This window comes from Platalea leucorodia (genome assembly GCF_965183815.1).
Source record: "Platalea leucorodia genome assembly, chromosome: 2".
In the NCBI taxonomy this organism is placed as follows: domain Eukaryota; kingdom Metazoa; phylum Chordata; class Aves; order Pelecaniformes; family Threskiornithidae; genus Platalea; species Platalea leucorodia.
Window position 1 is genome coordinate 110,754,111 of NC_138824.1, and position 18,564 is coordinate 110,772,674.

The 18,564-nt window shown below is 37.5% G+C and overlaps 1 protein-coding gene across 1 annotated transcript in view; it reads right to left on the reverse strand.

The window, feature by feature from the left end:
- Nucleotides 1-18,564, reverse strand: part of ROBO1 (roundabout guidance receptor 1) — a gene marked incomplete at both ends in the record, with an annotated part of 537,364 nt that overhangs the window by 60,287 nt on the left and 458,513 nt on the right. Inside the window, 6 exons of the mRNA XM_082336493.1 lie at nucleotides 451-617; nucleotides 716-884; nucleotides 1,058-1,139; nucleotides 2,563-2,768; nucleotides 5,303-5,474; nucleotides 7,397-7,521. Coding sequence (XP_082192619.1) covers nucleotides 451-617; nucleotides 716-884; nucleotides 1,058-1,139; nucleotides 2,563-2,768; nucleotides 5,303-5,474; nucleotides 7,397-7,521 — 921 coding nt within the window. The remainder of the gene's footprint in view (nucleotides 1-450; nucleotides 618-715; nucleotides 885-1,057; nucleotides 1,140-2,562; nucleotides 2,769-5,302; nucleotides 5,475-7,396; nucleotides 7,522-18,564) is intronic.

The following is an 18,564-nucleotide window of genomic DNA, read 5'->3' on the forward strand; positions in this document are numbered from 1 at the left end:
CAATTCCTTCAAATTTTAAACTTCTCTCTTTCCTAATGCAGCAGAAACCAACTTAGATTATGTGCTATTTCTCTCTCTGTCTCAGTCTTAAGCCTCATTTGATTCACTGCACATAATAATAACATTTCCATGGAATATGAAGATTTGCATGATAACTTAAAAATCAGAGATTACTGTTGTTGCTAACAAGAGCTATTCTGCAAGATGTAACTATCTTTGGATAAGAGAGACTAGGGTTCCCTTAGGCAATGCAATATGCTGTCTAAGCAGCTCTCAGAGTCTCTGTTATAGAGAAATGCAAGTTTAAACACTGTCTCTTACCATGTAGTATATATTACAGCCACGATAGGCAGGCAGTCGAAAGCTACCAGAATTCCTGCATCTGGTATTGCTCAGTCAACTTGTGACAGCCCCTGTGGACACCTGAAATGTTCAGTGTCAAAAGCTTACCTTGAGTTTTCACTGGATCAGATATTTGGCTTGGGTCACTTAGTCCATATGCATTAGCTGCCCTCACAAGGAATAGATAAATTGCATTAGGTTTTAGCCCTTTAACTGCAAAACTCTCTGTTTTCACATTTTCAGCTACAGTTTGCCAGCTGCTACCAGATGCATGGCTAAGGATAAAACACACACAATGGCAGGTTAGCATGTGCTTCTTTAACAACATGTTGTATACAAGCGTAAGTATAGCAAGACCACGAGACTCATATACCTGAAGGCCTCAATTATGTAAGAGGTTGGTGTTGCGCCTGAATTCAAATTAGGTTGCCATGACAATGTTACTGTATTCCTGCTGACATCTGTAACCTCGGGTTTTGACGGAGCACTAGGAATCAAATTTGGGTCAGTGGGTCTCGGTGGCTGCACTGGGACTCCAAACTCTAACAAAGGAGAGAGAAATGCTGAGTATAGACAGGAAGCAGCTGTAAGCTAAATGCTGTTCACATCTGCACTGGCAATTTATGACAGAGTCAGATAAATTCTGCATTTCAATTTCAATTTCTGATTTTCCTTTATGTATTTTCTCCATGCAGAGAGACCCTAATTGATTTACCTTGGACCTCTATGTATGCACTCCATGTAGCTTCGCCACTTGGGGTTGAAGCAATGCAGGTGTACCGACCAGTGTCGCCCAGCTGAGTGGGAAAAGAGAAGAATAAATATTGGAAACAATCAGGCACTCAGTAGGCTAGAAAAGTAATTACAGCTCTCTATGTTCCCCCATGAATATGGATAAACGTATTAGGCTGCAAAAACTTTGAACCAGAAACATCTTCCATTAGAAGTTATGATTTTGTGTGCTGCAAAATGAAAATGGATACTTATTTCTGAGCATTTGTTAAAGAATCAGAAAAGCTGCAGATTCTAATTTAATGTTACCTATTCTGTGATGAACAAAGTGAAGGCCAATTCTTGTAGCATTTATTCCTTACTCTGCAGAGGTCCTAACAAATAAATTGAGAGGCAACTCAGATGACAAGACCCCATGCAACTGTCAACCTTCTGCCTAAATAATGCCTGGGGCTTTGTCTGGACTGCAGCACTGGAGAGCATGCCATCCTTAAAACAAAGCTTAAATATTGCACAAGGCCTTGTATGTACGGGGTTCCCTGTGTTAGTATAAATTTCACTCTACAGCAGACCCAAAAAGGAATCTCCATATGCTATTTTCATCCAGTTCTGAATGTTGGATTCTTGGTCCATATATGACTTAATCACATTTCAAGAGTTTCTTTTTTTGCCCCAAAAGAAATACTATCCTCCTAAGGTCCCAGGCTCAGCAGATGGGCCAAATGGAAGCGCTCAAAAATCAGAGGTTCAAACTCTAAGCCAGTGTAACTTGTAATTGGTAACAGGGCAACTCTAGGGAACATAGTAAAGTGATGTATTCAGCCTAGTTTTAAAAAATTACAACATTTCAAACCACAGAAAAGATAGCGGAGACCAGCCAGTACGCTAAAACTTAACGTTTTAAAACGTTTTACAGCGTGCAAGGCATGAGCAGCAATACTGACCAGGTACTTCCTATAATTCCCTAAGGAAGCCAGGTATTTGACAGGTGGTTAACCATTTTAAGCTATGTTTACACTGTCGAGTGAATCTGTTTGAACTTTAAAAACTGTTTTGAAAAAAGCTGTGCACATGGCTCTATTACTGCAGTATGCTAAGCAAAGGTTGTCTTTATAAACATTTGAAATAATTAGATCATTTTAATCTATTAGTGCTAAAGCCCAGATAACGTAAGGATTCGTCTTACTGAAATACAAGTTTTGCTTTCCCCTTCATGCTTTACGTACCAAATAATTCCCTTAATTAATACCTCTGAAAAGCATTTTTCTTTATGAAATCTGAAATAACGTGCCCTAGGCAGAATGAGCCAAGGCGTTAGGCATAAAGAATGAACTGAAGATCTGAAAGTATGAAGTATCAAATATTTTAATACATTTATTTAACATTTCATTAATTCTAAATGTAGGATTTACTACATCAAAAGTGCCCGGAGGTGAAAAAACAAAGTGAAACAAACAACAAGAAAACCCGTTTGCCCGTTCAAGCTACCTTGGCATATCGGATCTGTAATGCTCCTGTCTCCAACTGCTTGATGCGAGAGTCCTGTGTAGAAATGAGGATCCCATCCTTTTTCCAGAGGATAGTGGGCATTAAAGTGCCTGTGGCCACGCAGTTCAGTACTAAAGTACCATCTACAGCTACAGTCTGATTCACAGGACCCTGTCGAATGACAGGGGGAGGCCGGTCTGCAATCACTGCCAGAAGAAACAACCGGAAAGAGATTTCGGCGACTGGAAGCAATTTTCTAATCATCTAAGCAACAGCAGTTGCTTGAGGCTTTGAAACAAACTAAAGATAATTAAACAAGTAATTAAAGTTGGGAGGCATGCATTATTCAGGGCAGGGTGCATTATAATGACGCATAACTACAGAATTTTAAAATGATATACAACACAGTAGTTTCAGAAAGTAAAGTATTACATATTACATAGTGGTATCTGCTAGGCATTCTCTAATTCCAGTGCCTTTATAAAGCGATAATGGAATGAGAAAGGACTTCCCAAATTCTTTGTCAAGGCACAGATTTCACCTTGCTCATCTTCTACCATGTAGCAGGCCTGTATAACAGAATTCATATTTTCAGCATTCAAAGACAGAGGAAAAGGAGGCAGGCCAGGGGATAACCTGGCTAATATGTGCTGCTTAAAAAAATTTTATTGTGTACCATCAACTCATCTTGGTGCTATTTCCTAATTGGGAGATGCCTAGCAGCAGGGTAAAGTAAACACAAAGCTAATGAGTAGGGCCATATTAAAAATTTTCAAGTGAGAAATGTTTTTCCAGTAGTTCTATGATGACTTAATCTGTCAATACGACTTCAAAGTCTCAAAGAGAATCCCACAGTGTGTTTGCATCAATTTTAATGCATCTTTTGCACAACAAAAAGTAAAGGTTATTGATGGATTATTTAATAACTGTGCACAGAAAGGTATAAAGCAGTCTCAGTATTCACAGAAAAAAGAATTATTGTCTACATGAGGGGTTTTTTTTCCATTATACAATGGATAATCAAAAAAAGAGGTAAAAGCTATCTTATTGTGTTTCAGTGACCTCCTCTAGATGTACCATCCAACATGACATAGCCTGATGATCTGAAAATAGCCACAGCTTTAAATGACATAGATCTGTTCAGCAGTGTCATGGGGGCTCACGTAACTTAAAAACTGGTTTGGTAGCCGAAATACAAACCTGAAGTTCTGATAATTTGTGAACATCAGATATTTCTAAATTACTTTTCATAACAACAGAGAGGGTGTTAGTACTGCTTTTTTTGGCTAAATTCCAAGTCTTGTAATTTCATTTGCATGTTCAAATGACACTCTGTGTTTTCAACTGCATAATTTACCCTTTACTTCTTGTCCCAACCTGTTGCAATGCACTGCGAGGACATTAGCATCCTTCTTTGCAGAGACAGTCAAAATAAGCTCACTTATAGTTTGTATTTGACTTTGACAAGTTCGTAAAGAGCTTTGCAGTTGTCAGTGGTAAGAGGCTGACCGATCTGTGCTCTAGAGGACAAACCTAATGCCATTGAAACCCATGGCTAATTTAGTGCCAGTGAAGTTGATGGCAACTTCTGTTACCTTTAGGAATACCAGGGTATCATTCTGCATATCCTGCCTTCACTTCTATAAAAGTACCAAAAAAATATTGTCCCAAGACATTACACAAAACAACTACCCATCAGATCAATCCAGAGCATATAGTCATAGTAAAGGAAATATATTTAAATTCATTTGATTTTTTCCAAGTTCAGATGGCATAGGTCATTAACAGAAAAACTCTTAATTTTCTTTTAAAAAGTTATTTCTCACCTTGCCATGGCCTTCTCCCCAGCGAAAAATGGATAAAAGTGGATTAAGAAATGTGGCTTACCACTTGTGAGAAACAAGAAAGGATGCGGTCCTATTCCTCCAAACAATCTCAATCCAGTGGGTGTAAATAAACAATTTTATTCTCCAGGTTCACTTCATGTTTCTAGTACTGCATTATTTCTATGTTTTCTGTAGGGCAAAGGCCCAGTTTATGGAAACTCTTCTCAGACAACAGCTTCCCTCCCCTCAAAGTCTCTCCACAGACTGCACTTAGCCTCTTTTTCCATAAGTGCTAAGATTATTATTTTTCCTGTGTATCTTTGCTATTAAAAATATGAAGTATTTCTGATAATTGGCAAATTGGCCTCACATCGCCATATATTACTGCTTGCAGTCATACTCCCTGTAGCTTTTTCATCTTAACTTTTTTTCCCAACTGCTCCTAAAAAGGAATGTATAATAATATTCATTTGTATGTTATTCTACTGACTTCCATAAAGGTTGAGGTTTTTTCCTTGCTATACTGCAATATTAAAAAACAGGTAAAAAACATGTAAAAGGAGATTCTAAGCAAACGGACACACAATAATAAGGATAAAGTGCTAGGCAGCAAGCAATCTGAAAGTAAACTAAATCTACTGGGGGAAGCTGAAAAAGAGCCAGATAAATTAACAGATCTGACAAAAATCCATAAACTGAAGCATACTTACTAAGTACAAAATGGAAATATAGTGTTACACAATATCCAAAACTTTAAACCCCTGACAGAGATGGCCTAAACAGGATTTTTATGTTCAAAGACACATGCAATCGGCATTTATGCAAAGCAGATTTCAAAGCAGTGTCATATCATCCCACTGCTGTCTTCAAATAAAAATAAAAACTTGGAAATGAGAAAATAAAGGTATTATTACCATCAGTAACTTCCAAGTAGGCTTTTGTTATGATACTTCCTGCAACATTTAAAGTCTGGCAGATATAGTACCCAACATCAGATCTCTGGACATTGGTGATAGTGAGGTCTCCTGTCTGGGAAACTGAAAATCGGCTGGATGACTGAGGGGGCTGGTACGAGAAAAGCAGATTCTACAAGATGTATAGGAAAGAAAGGGGGGAAAAAAGGGTTAAATAAATTCAAACATCAATTCTCTTAACTTTAACATATCTAAACAAATTAATCTTTTTACATTATAGATAAAACATCCTACTCTTCATATCTTAAGCATGTCTATACCACAATGTGAATAGCTTTCATAGGATTTTTTGTGATAAAATAGATGCAGATATGCACATATAATTGTGTAAGTCCTTTGGGATTGTTCTAACACTCTCTATGGTCAACGTTGGGCTTTACACAAAGTTTAACAGGCACTAGCGAAGACGTAACATGTACAGATACCGTAATGGTGCAAGCAACTGCGGTGAACCAAAGTAATTTGCTTTAACATCCTTTTTTAGAACGCACTCCAGGGCATTCTATTTATTTCATTTAAATGCAGATGTTGGTTTACTTATTTGTATTTTAACTTTTGCCTTCCTAAGAATGGAGCAGTTTTTTTAAAAAGAGATGCTGTTTAGGTCTCTCTAATCATAGTGTTTGTGTTCTCTAACGAGTCTTATAATATAGAATTAAATCCTATGCCAGCTTCTACTTAAATAGTTTTGGTATGAAGTACATAGTATTTACCAACAGCGGTCAAAAATCAGAACTGCAATCAAAATAATACAAGTCCTTTACACTGAATACTGATTCTAAATTTCTACCTCTGGCTGAACAATTTGTGAATGAGAATACTTTGAGGTCACATGGGCTATTTTTTAATCTCTCTTTCTTCCCTAACTACATTTTGCATTTCCAAAAATCATCCAAAGGAACGGGATACAACATCCTCTACTTCAGTATTAGCCAATTCTATTTATTCATTGACCACCTCCTCCAGTTCCCTCAATCATCACGACTGGTCACCACTCAGTGGAGTCAAAAAAGAGCCAGAAAAGTTATGCACTAGGTGACACTTGGCAGAAAAAAAAAAAAAATCTAGGTCATACAAAAATACAAACCTAATATACTAGTACACTTATACCATTGAAGATTATAATCTAAATTTGGTTAGCAGCCTAGTTGTACTTAGGTATTTAGACAGAAATGTTGCAAACGGAGTAAAGAAGCCAATCTCTAAGCGTTCTCAATTTCTCTGGCCTATTGTTTTGTAACACAAAGAACCCTGTCATATGCTATTGCACCATTCATTCCTTCATTCGCAGGAAAACCAGAATCCCATATTCCTTCTTTGCTTCCAATAAAGAAGACTTTGTGTCACATCCCTCCTTCAAAAGATGATTCTGAAAGAAAACTGTGATTCTCTTGCTGTGCTATATTGTGTTTCACCCACTGGCTTTCAAGATCCTTTACAAAGAAGCTGAAAATATTTTTCCCTCCCATTCAAACAAGAAAGCTGGGAGAAAAAGTGACCTAGTCAGGTATGACCTGTCAGCCAACTGACTGACTGGGAAAGCAGATCTCCTTAGACCCAAACTGGAGTCCTACCCATGCAGTGATGCAGATCAATACAGCAAATGGTTTAGTTTGCCAGACACACAAACACATGGCAAACTCTGCACCATAAAGCCACAGCCAAACTTTCTGAAAATTCGAGAGCATTTGGGAGTTCAAGCAAACTTCAGCACTAGTCATCTCTTCGTCTCTTAAAAGTTCTCCCTGTTAGGTGCAAAAGATTTTCATAGTGAAACACAAAATGTTCCCAGTTGTTTCATAGATTTATTTTTACATTCATGAAGAAAACGGGAGTGAGCAAAACATAGACATCCTTTCTAGTATGGCTGACATCACCTAGCATGCATGTGACTGAAGTAAAGAAATACCCAGCATCTCCAAGCTCTAGACCTATTTTCCACATGTTTAAAACAATCATTAAAATATTCTTCTCTCATGTGACATCATCTTTTCAAGAAACTGCCAGGAAGAAGGGAAAGAAAGGCTGTTTTACCTGACTCCCTTCTCTCCGCCAAAAGATGGCTGGCTGAGGGTTTCCAGTTGCTTCACACTGGAAAGTCACCGTTCTCCCCAGTGCAGCTACCTGATCTCGAGGCTTTACAACAAACTGTGGAGGCTCTGAAAGGAAAATAAATAAAAAAAATAAAATCACACTACTATCAGAAGACCAAAGTTAGCCTATTCGAAAGCACAAACTGCCTACCGACTTTAAATGGTGTAAAACAGAATAGTTAGGTTTCTTTAATAAGGAGAGGCAGCACAGAGACACGTCAGTCTCTAACAGCCACAGCTTCAGCATCACTCAGATCATCTTTGCTGTTGCTGGACCTCCCAATTAAATCTCTGACTGTGCATCATGTGCTTTTGTTAGTGACCACTTATACAAGGAAGTAAGTCCCACCAACTTAATGAGACAACTTGCAGAGCAAGAGTCACCAATATGAAGAAATCTGTTACAATTTGGGTTTTAAAGGAGGAGTACAGCTACAAGTCAGAACGGAGAAATCTTTGAGGGACAACAGGCCTACAGGCCACACTTTGTCAAGGGCTTCAATAACACTGTTGAGTAACTATGAATTCAGGCTTATATGCACAAGAGTCATCATCTTTGATTTAGGAAAGTTGAGGAGAGAAAAAGCCCTTAATTGCTTATATAAAAGACTTTTGATGTATCGGGGTCTCAAAAAAATTTAAAGTCAAAAGCCCCAGAAATACTATTGAACAAATAATAACCATTTAAAATCTTCAGTCCAATTACTGAAGAGGAATGAATTTAAAGGAAGAGCAGAGCTAAATGTCTTCCTCATTTACATAGGCAAGGGCATGTTCAAACAAAATCTATATGCAAATGAAGGCAAATTTGAAACATCTGCTCAGCCTAACATTATAAATACTGCCAGCATTGTCCAAACTGTTTGATTTAGACAGACTTCAACAACCCCTTCATCCAGTAGTAAATAGAATGTCAAAAAAACATGTCAGTCACATTAAAAAAAAATCAGCAGAGACGACAGCATTAGATATCTTGATGGGGCTAGCACAGAAAAAAATTCTAGCTTGTTTTATAGGCTGTTAACTCTCACTTCTTGAAAAATGTGCATTAAATGGAAGTCCATTTATTTATTCATTTCCTATTCCTTCTGATCATCTGTCCAAATCTAATTATGCTCTCCCTCTTCCTTATGTTGGAATAAAGGTGATGTTTTGAATCTGACTTTAATAACTCAAATGTTTTTGGTGTTTTAGTTTTTTTTCTTTCAAACGTTTCTGTATTTACAAGATTTTCCTTTAAAAAGCGTGTGAATCATATAATTTAAAGCTATCACTCAATGTGTTTTATAAACATCAAGTAATAGTGGCTTTATCTAGAATGAATTCAGTAACAAAGTCCTTTCTAAAAAAATTGCTTTCAGTGTTCCTGTGGGCCAATACTTTCAGTTCCTCATGCCTTGTGTCTCTGCTCCCTATTGAGTTCATATTAGGATATACTCTCCCTATGACCCTCCTGCTTTGGGAGGAATTTTTAAAGCACAACATATTATTATTTACATTTGGATGCACATGCTAGCTTCCTAGAATTTCCTTAGATAAGAAACTACCCAAATGGAAGGTGAGTTTGACCTACAGTAATTAGCAGACTTCAAAACATTTAGCTCTGAAACATTCGACCCATAGCTTGGAAGAAGATGTGGGAAGACTTTGACATGACAGCATGTTTGACTTAGAACGGAAGGTGAAACTGTTGGGGGTTTGCCAGAGGGTTGTAAGGTACGATGGGGAAAATGGAGATGAGGGTGAAGCACCTTTCTTATGCTGTTGGATTCTAATAACAAGAATAAATTTAGCATATAGTTAAATTTAGGGCTTGGCTGGTTCTGTACTAGTCTGTGACACAATGCCACACAAAATGGAACTGAGGGTTTCTAAATCCTGGGCTAGTACATAGGATTTATAAGGTTTCAGACTTCATTGAACCTGAGAATGGGTACAGATATAAAGAGATTAAAATGGTTCTGACCACTGGAGAAATAGCCAAATGATTGTGATTCCAGTACCTGAAGATGACCGTTCAGGGACTACTGAACACAAGAAATGAGGGGAAATGCAGTCTTTCAGGTAACCAGGGTAGAACTTATAAAATGTAAATAGGTATATGTTTCTCTAGATATTATTCTAAATATGTATTTTGTATGTATATTACTCTACATATATACATGTATTATGTTTATGTGTATTATTCTAAATCTGTTGCTATTAAGGTAAATAATAAAACTCCTATTAGCTTCAATGTCAGAAGAATTAAAATAGGGTTAAGTGAAACTGTTATTAAATTCCATTCAATGTTCACTGTACTGGAAGCATTTTCTGTCTTTTTTTAACTTCAGTTTGCTTTCACACCTTGGGTCACATACATGTGGTATGCGATGAATATACTGTAAAAGATGCTGAAATAATAATCCACTTAAGGAAAGAACAACTTCTGTCCTTAAGACCTTTAAAACAAAAATAATTTTTTATAGAACACTTTGAAGTTCAACTAACGCAGTCACTGAAGAAAGAAGACATTAGATTTTGACTCGTTACATCATGTAAAAACAGACAGAAAGTTACCAACCCATTACCTTTCTCTTTGCCATTAAGTTACCCATACTTCATGCAGAATTTATTCTGTGCGATGTGTCTTGTCAATAACAAGTAAAAGATGGGAGCTGACTGGTTGAAGGACATGGAAGGGGATGGATGGGAAGGGGAGGAGAAGTTCCCGTCACAGTGATACGATGACTAGAAGATGGCCAATAAAATTTCAACTTACCAGACACAACTAAAAACAAAAACAAAACAAAAAGAAAACATGGAATAAATAAAATTGAATAGACATGAAACAGAGCAAAGAATAAAGCAAAATTAAAAAAAATAAATAAAAAGGACCCTTGGTAAGGACCTTAGAAAGCACACATATATTCTGATATATGAAAAATAGGTTTAAAATGTTGAACCACATCTTTTTTAATTGATTTTTAAGCAGAAGACTCTATCAAATGCTCAAAGCAGGCTGTAGAAGAAAATGGGTAACAGACTGAAATAACGGTCAGGCAACCTGGTTCTACTCCAAGCCTTTCCAATGAACTGTTGTGTAACCTTGACTAAAATTTTTTTTCATATTATTATTATTTCTCTGCATCAAGAGCTTTCCATGGTAAAATTAACTTGAAATCTCCAGTAAATATCAATCTGCAGCATTGCTGAAATGGAACAGTGACATTTACACCCTTTCTAAAGCATCCAAATATCTACAAATGGAAAATACTTTTCTGAAGCTAATAGCTATTAAAAAGGAACTGTATTAAAAAATCAGTAATATTCTGAGGCATTTAGCCCACACACCAATCTCTTTAGTATAAGATTGCCATATCAAGGTCATAATGCTCACTATTAAACTGTAAATGCAAACTAAAACACCATTAAACTTAATTTGAAAAGATTCTTAACCCTTTCCTCCCCCTCAACCTCAATATCATTAAAATATTCAAAACCAGAGATTTACTGCAAAATATTAGTCTTTTCAACAGAAATTGTCAGTGGTAAATTATGTAATGTTGAATTCTCTTTCAACCATAACTGAAAATTTTCATAAACTTTGAAATGGCACAGATCCTGGCAGGCTAACTTCGTTTATAAAAGAAAGGCATGTTAGAAAGAATTCCAACCACATATCACTAATTGAAAGAATGGATTAAAAAAAGACAAAATGTAAAACCCATGCATTTGGAAAATATACACAGATACCGACAAAAAAGTCAATCAAAAAAAGGGTAGCTGGTATAAGATAATTACAGTAAAAGTCTAAAACCATACAACTGTTTTAATGCATGTTACAAATACCAAGCCCTTCAACACTTTTGGCTTTGGTCTTATGGCTTTATGGCTTTATGTTGAGAGTACAACAACTATTGTTCAGCAGGGTACAGTTTCATATCGAGTAGGTAAGCACCTGCAATACACAATCCTCTGATAAAACACACGGAGGAAACTAATAATATCCAGTCTGCCAACATTCATTAGGCATGAGGAATACTGGCTTACTGTTCAAATAAATACAGAGGACTCCAGGTGTATTATGAAAACGAAGCAGAAAGAGAATCAGATATAATATTGGAATTTGGATCATGTCGAAGCCAAGAAGCTGCAACTGAATGCACCAAAACCAGATCATACAGAGAATTTGGGTTTTATGTTATTAGAGACTTTTTTTTAGGAAATAATCCCAAACAGAGGCAGTTGAAATTACCATTTTTCAAAGATTTGAGTTTCAATTTTAAGGAAGTATTCTCGACGTACATTAGCCTTCTTTAAGTGTGTGGGTTCAGTATCTCTCAAAGAGAAAATCAGCGTGCGTTATTCTGCTCAGATTATCTGCAAGTCTACGATTTGTAAGAGGAGTGGCCAAGAAATGATACAGAAGAATTCCTGAGAGAAATCTGCTTGCTCCCAAGACTCAGCTCCTAGCTACTCTTGATTGTGTGTAAGTATATTACCCAGTAACCACTCCTTTTTAACTGAAAAGCTCTCTACTAAACTTGCAATTAGTCTGACCTGCTCTGGAATTAGAAATGCTTCTCCATAAAACACAACTCATAGTCTACATGAAATAGCCTGATAAGAGACTTAATGGGTTGCAATTCTTGCACAGAGGAAGTTAACTCTAAATTATTAATTTTCCATTACTTGAGTAGTGCCAAAAAGAGAAAAGTTCAGCCTTCTTGGCAGCAATGCAAAGCTGCCTAAGCCCTCTACTGGAAGCTCACTTGAAAATTTCTAACAGATAGAAATCTGTCTTGGTTGCTCAATTAGATTTCTACAAATTAAATTAACTTCTAAGTGCTGAATTTACACTTTTCTTTTTACCAGACGGTTTTGTTATGGTAGGTCAAAAATAACCCTGTCAAGCAAATGTATTTTTTTGCCCACCTGTAAAAACAGAGGGGGTACTAATAAGTGAAAATAAATTCCTGTAGAAACAGGGCATCACACTGGTTGGAAATCTGTGGCAAAGGGTGAAATTTCATCGAAAAATTTAAACAGTTCTGTCAGAGGGACATCATGTGGTTTAAAAGAACAACAATAATAGCAACAACTTCAACAAAGACCACTTTCTTAGTTTGATTTACATCCTGTATCTAAGGTTACTAAAACTGAGAAGTAAATAGTTTTTCCTCTATTATGGCACATTTTATTTGACAGCACTTTCAATTATAAAGTAAATTAATTTTCCCTGTGTTAATCATGGCTTTTCACATGGCAATTAGGGGGAATAACCTGTTTGTAAAGACAGGAAGTTAGCATGTAAAACCACAAATACCAAAGGAATAATATTTTTGCCTTTCAAATAATTTCCTTGACATGTGAGGTTTTTCAGGGAAGCCGTGTCCAGTCACTGAACAAAAAACAAAAGAAAAGTGGTTTCCAGACTAGTGATGTGATCTTTTAATGCCTTATTCTTGCCAGCAATCCTATCAACCTCACTGGGACCACTGGTGTCATGAAATCCACTTGCAGGAACAGGAATTTGCAGTTTGAGGACTTAAAACTACAGACTAGCATAGTTGTCAGATGTCAATGGAGGAACTATTGTATTTGACAGATGTAGTATCAGAGAGTCATAGGATAATCAGGTTGGAAGCAACCTCGGAGGTCTCTAGTCCAACCTCTTGCTCAAGCAGGGTCAGCTATGGGGTCAGACCAGGTTGCACAGGGCTTGATCCAGTTGGGTTTTGAAAACTTCCAAGGACTGAGAATGCACAGCCTTTCTGGGCAACCTGCTCTACTGCTTGACTGTCCACCCAGTGAAGAAACTTATCCTCATATCCAGCCTCGATCTCCCTTGTTTCAACTTAAATCCATTGTCTCTTGTCCTCCCACCGTGCACCACTGTGACAAGCCTGGCTCTGTCTTACCGACAACCTCCCTGTAGGTATTGGGGGCTGCTGTTATGCCCCCCCTGAAGCCACCTCTCCTCCAAGCTGTGCAAGCACCATTCTCTCAGCCCTTCTTCACAGGTACATATGAGACCTCAATATAGTGTGTGTAATGCCTACATCTCTAAAGAACACATTTTGTAATTCTTCTCACGAAGGTCAATACAAATGTTGATCTAGTGTTTCTCTATAACTCATTGGTTTCCTCATATTTAGAATTAAATATTACAGGGTTGTGTCTATTTCTTAGTCTGATATTGGACAAGCTATAAAATTCAAGTACCCAATCTTGAAAGCTGTGGTAGCAATTATCTATCTCAGAGAGAGTAAAATTATATACATTTTCATTCATTTATACTAGTAAGGTGCTTTTGAGATCCTGAGATTCAAGGTGGTACTCAATTACTAAATAGTATTTTGATTTGCATATTAAATACTCATTAATTATTGTTCTGACTATTACTATTTATGAATACCTTCCAGGTACTCAGAAGATATATTGTTATTCAGCTGATGCAAGCTGAATACTTTCAATTTAAGCTCAACGTGTTTCATTTTTGATTATTTAAATAAAAATCTTCACATCTTCAAGGACTGCTTGACACCCATAGATGCTATTATAAAGGAAGCAAGAAAGTATAATTCTACACCAGAGATATGAAACAATCGCAATCTTCAGGCTAATAATTACACTCAACAGCCAAGCTCATATACAGTCTTTAGCTTTTGTATAAATCCTTGGCTATATGGTTAACCTAGGAAACGGCAGTCACAATGAAATTCAGATTGCTTTCAATTAATTTTGTGATACATTAATCCCAGTTCAAATGAAAAATATCAGAGGTTGAATGTGCCTGTAGAAACAAACTGGTAGGAGATGGGATGCAAGTATGAGCCTATGTGCTGGAGGAGACAGGGGAGCCTGGGAGTAGGCATTTCTGATGCAGTTGCCAGGTAGAGGCTGGACAGTGTGAGAGAAACTCCAGAGGTAGCAACAGAAATAGTATAGAGACAGCTACATTATCTGTCGTGTAGCATTGCAGTTCTACAGAATGGCTGAAACTCAGCTGTTTATAATCTCGGTATGAAATGGGTGAGAAACCCGCGGTTTATAACCCCTGTCTGAAATGAGTGGGTACAGAAAATTTGGGTACTAGAGTTACATGCAGAGGAAATGTGAGAGTCTGAGTATGTTTAGCAAACTGGTCAAACTCTGACTGCTCACTCCTTAAAAAAAATAAAGACATTCTGAACAATTTTATTTTCCAATTCCTTCCCTAATTCCAAACAAAAACTCAGTTAAAAGCTGCCAACTTCTTCTGTTCATAAGTACGTTTCATTGCTATGCCTGCTAAACTCTGAAATCTAATTAACTACTTTTTACCTTCAAGTATCTGAACAAGGACCATTGAATGCCTGTCTGAAACATGACTACCAGATATTTATGTTGGTGTTTTGCAAAAACTATTATTAAGGAAGATAGTTTAAGACAATGTGCCATGTTTCATCTCCTGCCTAGTGATTTGCAGGCTATTTGTTCTCTCAAAGCAGTCTGAAACACCCAATTTCTTTGATATGCACATCTCTCTGCAGTCATTTGTGGAAAGTATCACTTTCTACAGAGAAATAAACAAAGGCCAAAATCTCTTGTTCTGAAAAAATACCAATGTTGCCATTCAGCTGTCTCCTGGCTTTAACCTGTGAAAAATAGGGGAAAATAACACCAGGTACATTACTAAAGAATTGGGGTATATCACTTTTTATCCTCATTGGTCTCTGTATTTTCAGCTGTCACTTCTTGAGGTCTATATATATATATATATATATATATATAAAATTCATATTTTCCCAGATTTTCTGCTAAAATTCATGTTCACGTAAGACCAGACTGGAACACCCTTACTCACTGTGAATGCTTTCACAGTACGTAGTCCCAGAGCACGAAGTGTGATACAGTACAGTACAAACTTCTGAGGAAAGGTCTACCAGGCTGGCGCCAAGCACGCCACAGCCATATATAGTTGAGCCAAAATGTTGACATGAGATTTTTGATGTTTCAAATCAAAAGTGATGACTTTTAATTCCAAACCCCCAGCATGGGAGTGATCGTGGTTTATGCCATTTTTGATGACTGGAAAAATTCTGGTTTGGATTGCTGCTGGTGTGTCAAATAAGCACTTTCTTAAGTTTGAAGGAACAAGTGACTATGGTAACTTCAAAGTTACCAAAGGCAAGAAGACAGAAATCTAACTGATTGGAAAAGGAACAGATTGTTTTCTGTAATGGTACTGTAAGTAAGAGAATGAAATTAAGAAAGAAGGCAGTTGACTGAGTATTAGGAAAAATAGTTCTGATAGTGAGATCACCTTTAGAAGTAGTGGAAACCTAGAAACCCGTAACAACATTTCTGGTTCATGCACAGAAAAGTTAGTAAGGGGAAAATCTCAGTATCGATCAGCTGCTGTGTTGCTCAACATGCTTCCAAATGAGTTTTTATTTTTTATTTGTATTTATTTATTGTTTTTTACAATTAACCTAAGTTCCCTCTTCTGTCCGAATAGTGAAGACTTGTCACGTGCTGGGCAGTAACTTAGAAACAGGCTGGCTAGCGTCTGTGCCCTACACGAAAGTGCCACTCACAGGGTACCGGAGGGCTGCCAGCTGCGCTGCTCACCGTGCACTTACCCGGCTGCACTCCGAGCCAGCAGCCACCAGACAGCTGCAGGCTGGAACCCGGCAGCCACAGCACCATGACACTCGCTCTGACCATGCAGGGCAGAATATATTCGCTCATTTTCAGCACAGGCCACATGCCTGGCAGGCTGGATTTAGCTTAGGCCTCTTGACTTGGTACCCAGAGAAAAAGGGTAGGTGCCTGGGTGTACTCCGGAGAGCTAATGTGCTCTAGCAGAAAGTGGCCTGACAATGAAAAAAGACAAGTGTTGCTCCTTGGTGCTGACAGTACCAAGCCTTGAAAATGTAAGTGCATTTAGAGGTGGTACACATACCAGGGAGAGACACAGGCGAGGATATGGCTTTAGAACATGTACCTAAACGCGTACGTCACAACACATGCAGTGTGGCAGTTCAACATCATCAACTCCAGAACCAATTTTAAAGATCAACTTAAATTGCCATGGATTCAAAGCCAACATTTCTCCCTCCTGTGGCAAACAGGAAGGTATCTGTTCTCCACTCTGCAGCGGGAGCAACAAGCAATTTATTTCAACAGTTTGTTGGTTTCATTATTGGCATTACAATGTCACTAAGCTTCTCTTTGGTGGCTTAAACCCCACCCTCTGCTGATCAACAGCACGATCTGTGCATTAAGCAAACCTCCTGCTTGGATGCTATTCTGTTTTCAAGAGCTATCAAATGGCATTGACTCCTTATGGATTTCTGGCCATTTTGAGATTTAATTCAGACTGAGAGGTGCTTCCCTCCTCGACTCTAATTGATGGGGCTGGGCAGTAAAATCTGGCTCTATCTCATCTGCGTCTCAGTTGCGGAACTATATTATCTTAATGTCTGCTTCACAGCAGGCTAATGAATCTTCCCTTTAAAACATTTAAAAAGCCAAGATGAAAAGCACTACACAAGCGTGTGTGTGTGTTTGTATATGCATGTGGGGGAGGAACCTACTGAAAAAATTTGTGGGAAGAGAACAGTGTGTAAAATGTACTCACATGAGATTTTTTGCTTTCCAACTGATTTTGCTGATACTAGCTACAAAGTAAGAAAGTTCATAATCTCTCCTTCTGCAGGAGTCAATGAAAATTTCTACGATAAAAATCAAAAATGTGGAAATAGACTTTGCAGTGCGGTTTTAAAAGGTAGCACTTCTCAGGTTAATACATGTAGTACACAGTCTAAACGGTTTATAAATCCTGTAGTCATTGCCTTGAGGTGACAAGAGAAATCTGAAATATGGGGGTTAGAAGACAGAGAGAGGGAGAGAGGGATTCAAGGTCTTGCAGAAGTTCCTCTCCTAGTCTCCCCTCCCCCTCCCTTGCTCTGGGTCCTCCTAAACCATCCTATAAACCAAATACAATTTAGAGAGCACACTTAGGACAAGTCTCATTCCATCTATTTAAAAACTAGAGTAATGCAGTAAACTGTGGAGTCCTGTTTCCCAGGCTTCTCTTTTCAGAGAAGCGTTGTCTTCCACTGTGTTTAAAAAGAACTGAGGTAATTTTGGGCACTGCTGCAATCTAAGTAGTCGTGGCTACAAATATTTATACTAAAGCCTTTTAAAAGAGTGAAAAAAGATAGATGAATTTTAAATAAGCTGTGCAGAAGTACAAGAAGATTATGATAGCTGGATACTATTTGAAGAATTCTTAGGAGCTTCCTAGTGCATTTTTTGACTTACAGTAAAAGACAGTAGAGCTGAAAAGGAAACAGAGTGGAATTTTTTCCCCAGCTGTTTATGATAGCACAGTTTTCTTCTTGGAAAGAAGTACTTGAATCCATAGCAACCTTCTTATAATAAGTTAAAGCTATTTGTGAAAAGTGGCCAAAGCCCCATGATCAATGGATACCAAACACACACTAAAAATGGAAGGACAGTAAATCTCTACAGTGCAGTAACTTTTGATTATTAAAAAATGTTATTTTGGGCATGCGATATTCAGTAAGGAATACTGTCAACTGAAACAGACAGTATTTCATAAGAAATATGGACTTCTTTTTATGGGGACACCACACTCCTCACATAGAGACAACCCAAGTCTACATATGGGACACTAATACCTGAACTTATTTTTTAATAATGTTAAGAGGAAGACAACTGTGACATATTAACAAATTTTAATTATGGGTAACAAAAATACAACATAGAAGAATTCTGTACAAGATGGAATTATCCATCAGGTACTGGGAATTTTTACTGTGATGGAGGTAGAAAAAGGAACAAGTTGCTTAAGGAAATAAACACAATGTGCAAAAATAAAATAAAATAAAAAAAAATCAGGGACATTCAGCTTGATTTTCATACAGTGAAGCAGTGGTTCACCTCTGTCAAAAGATGATAACGCTATCAAAAATTGCTGGTTGTCTGAAACAAAAGTGTTGCTGCAGATATGATGGTCTAGGGATATTAGCAAACACATTTTGAGGTTTAGTCTTTAGTTAGGTTAGTCAGACTCTTCGAGGGAAAAAAATCTTACAAGATCTGAGCACCCGA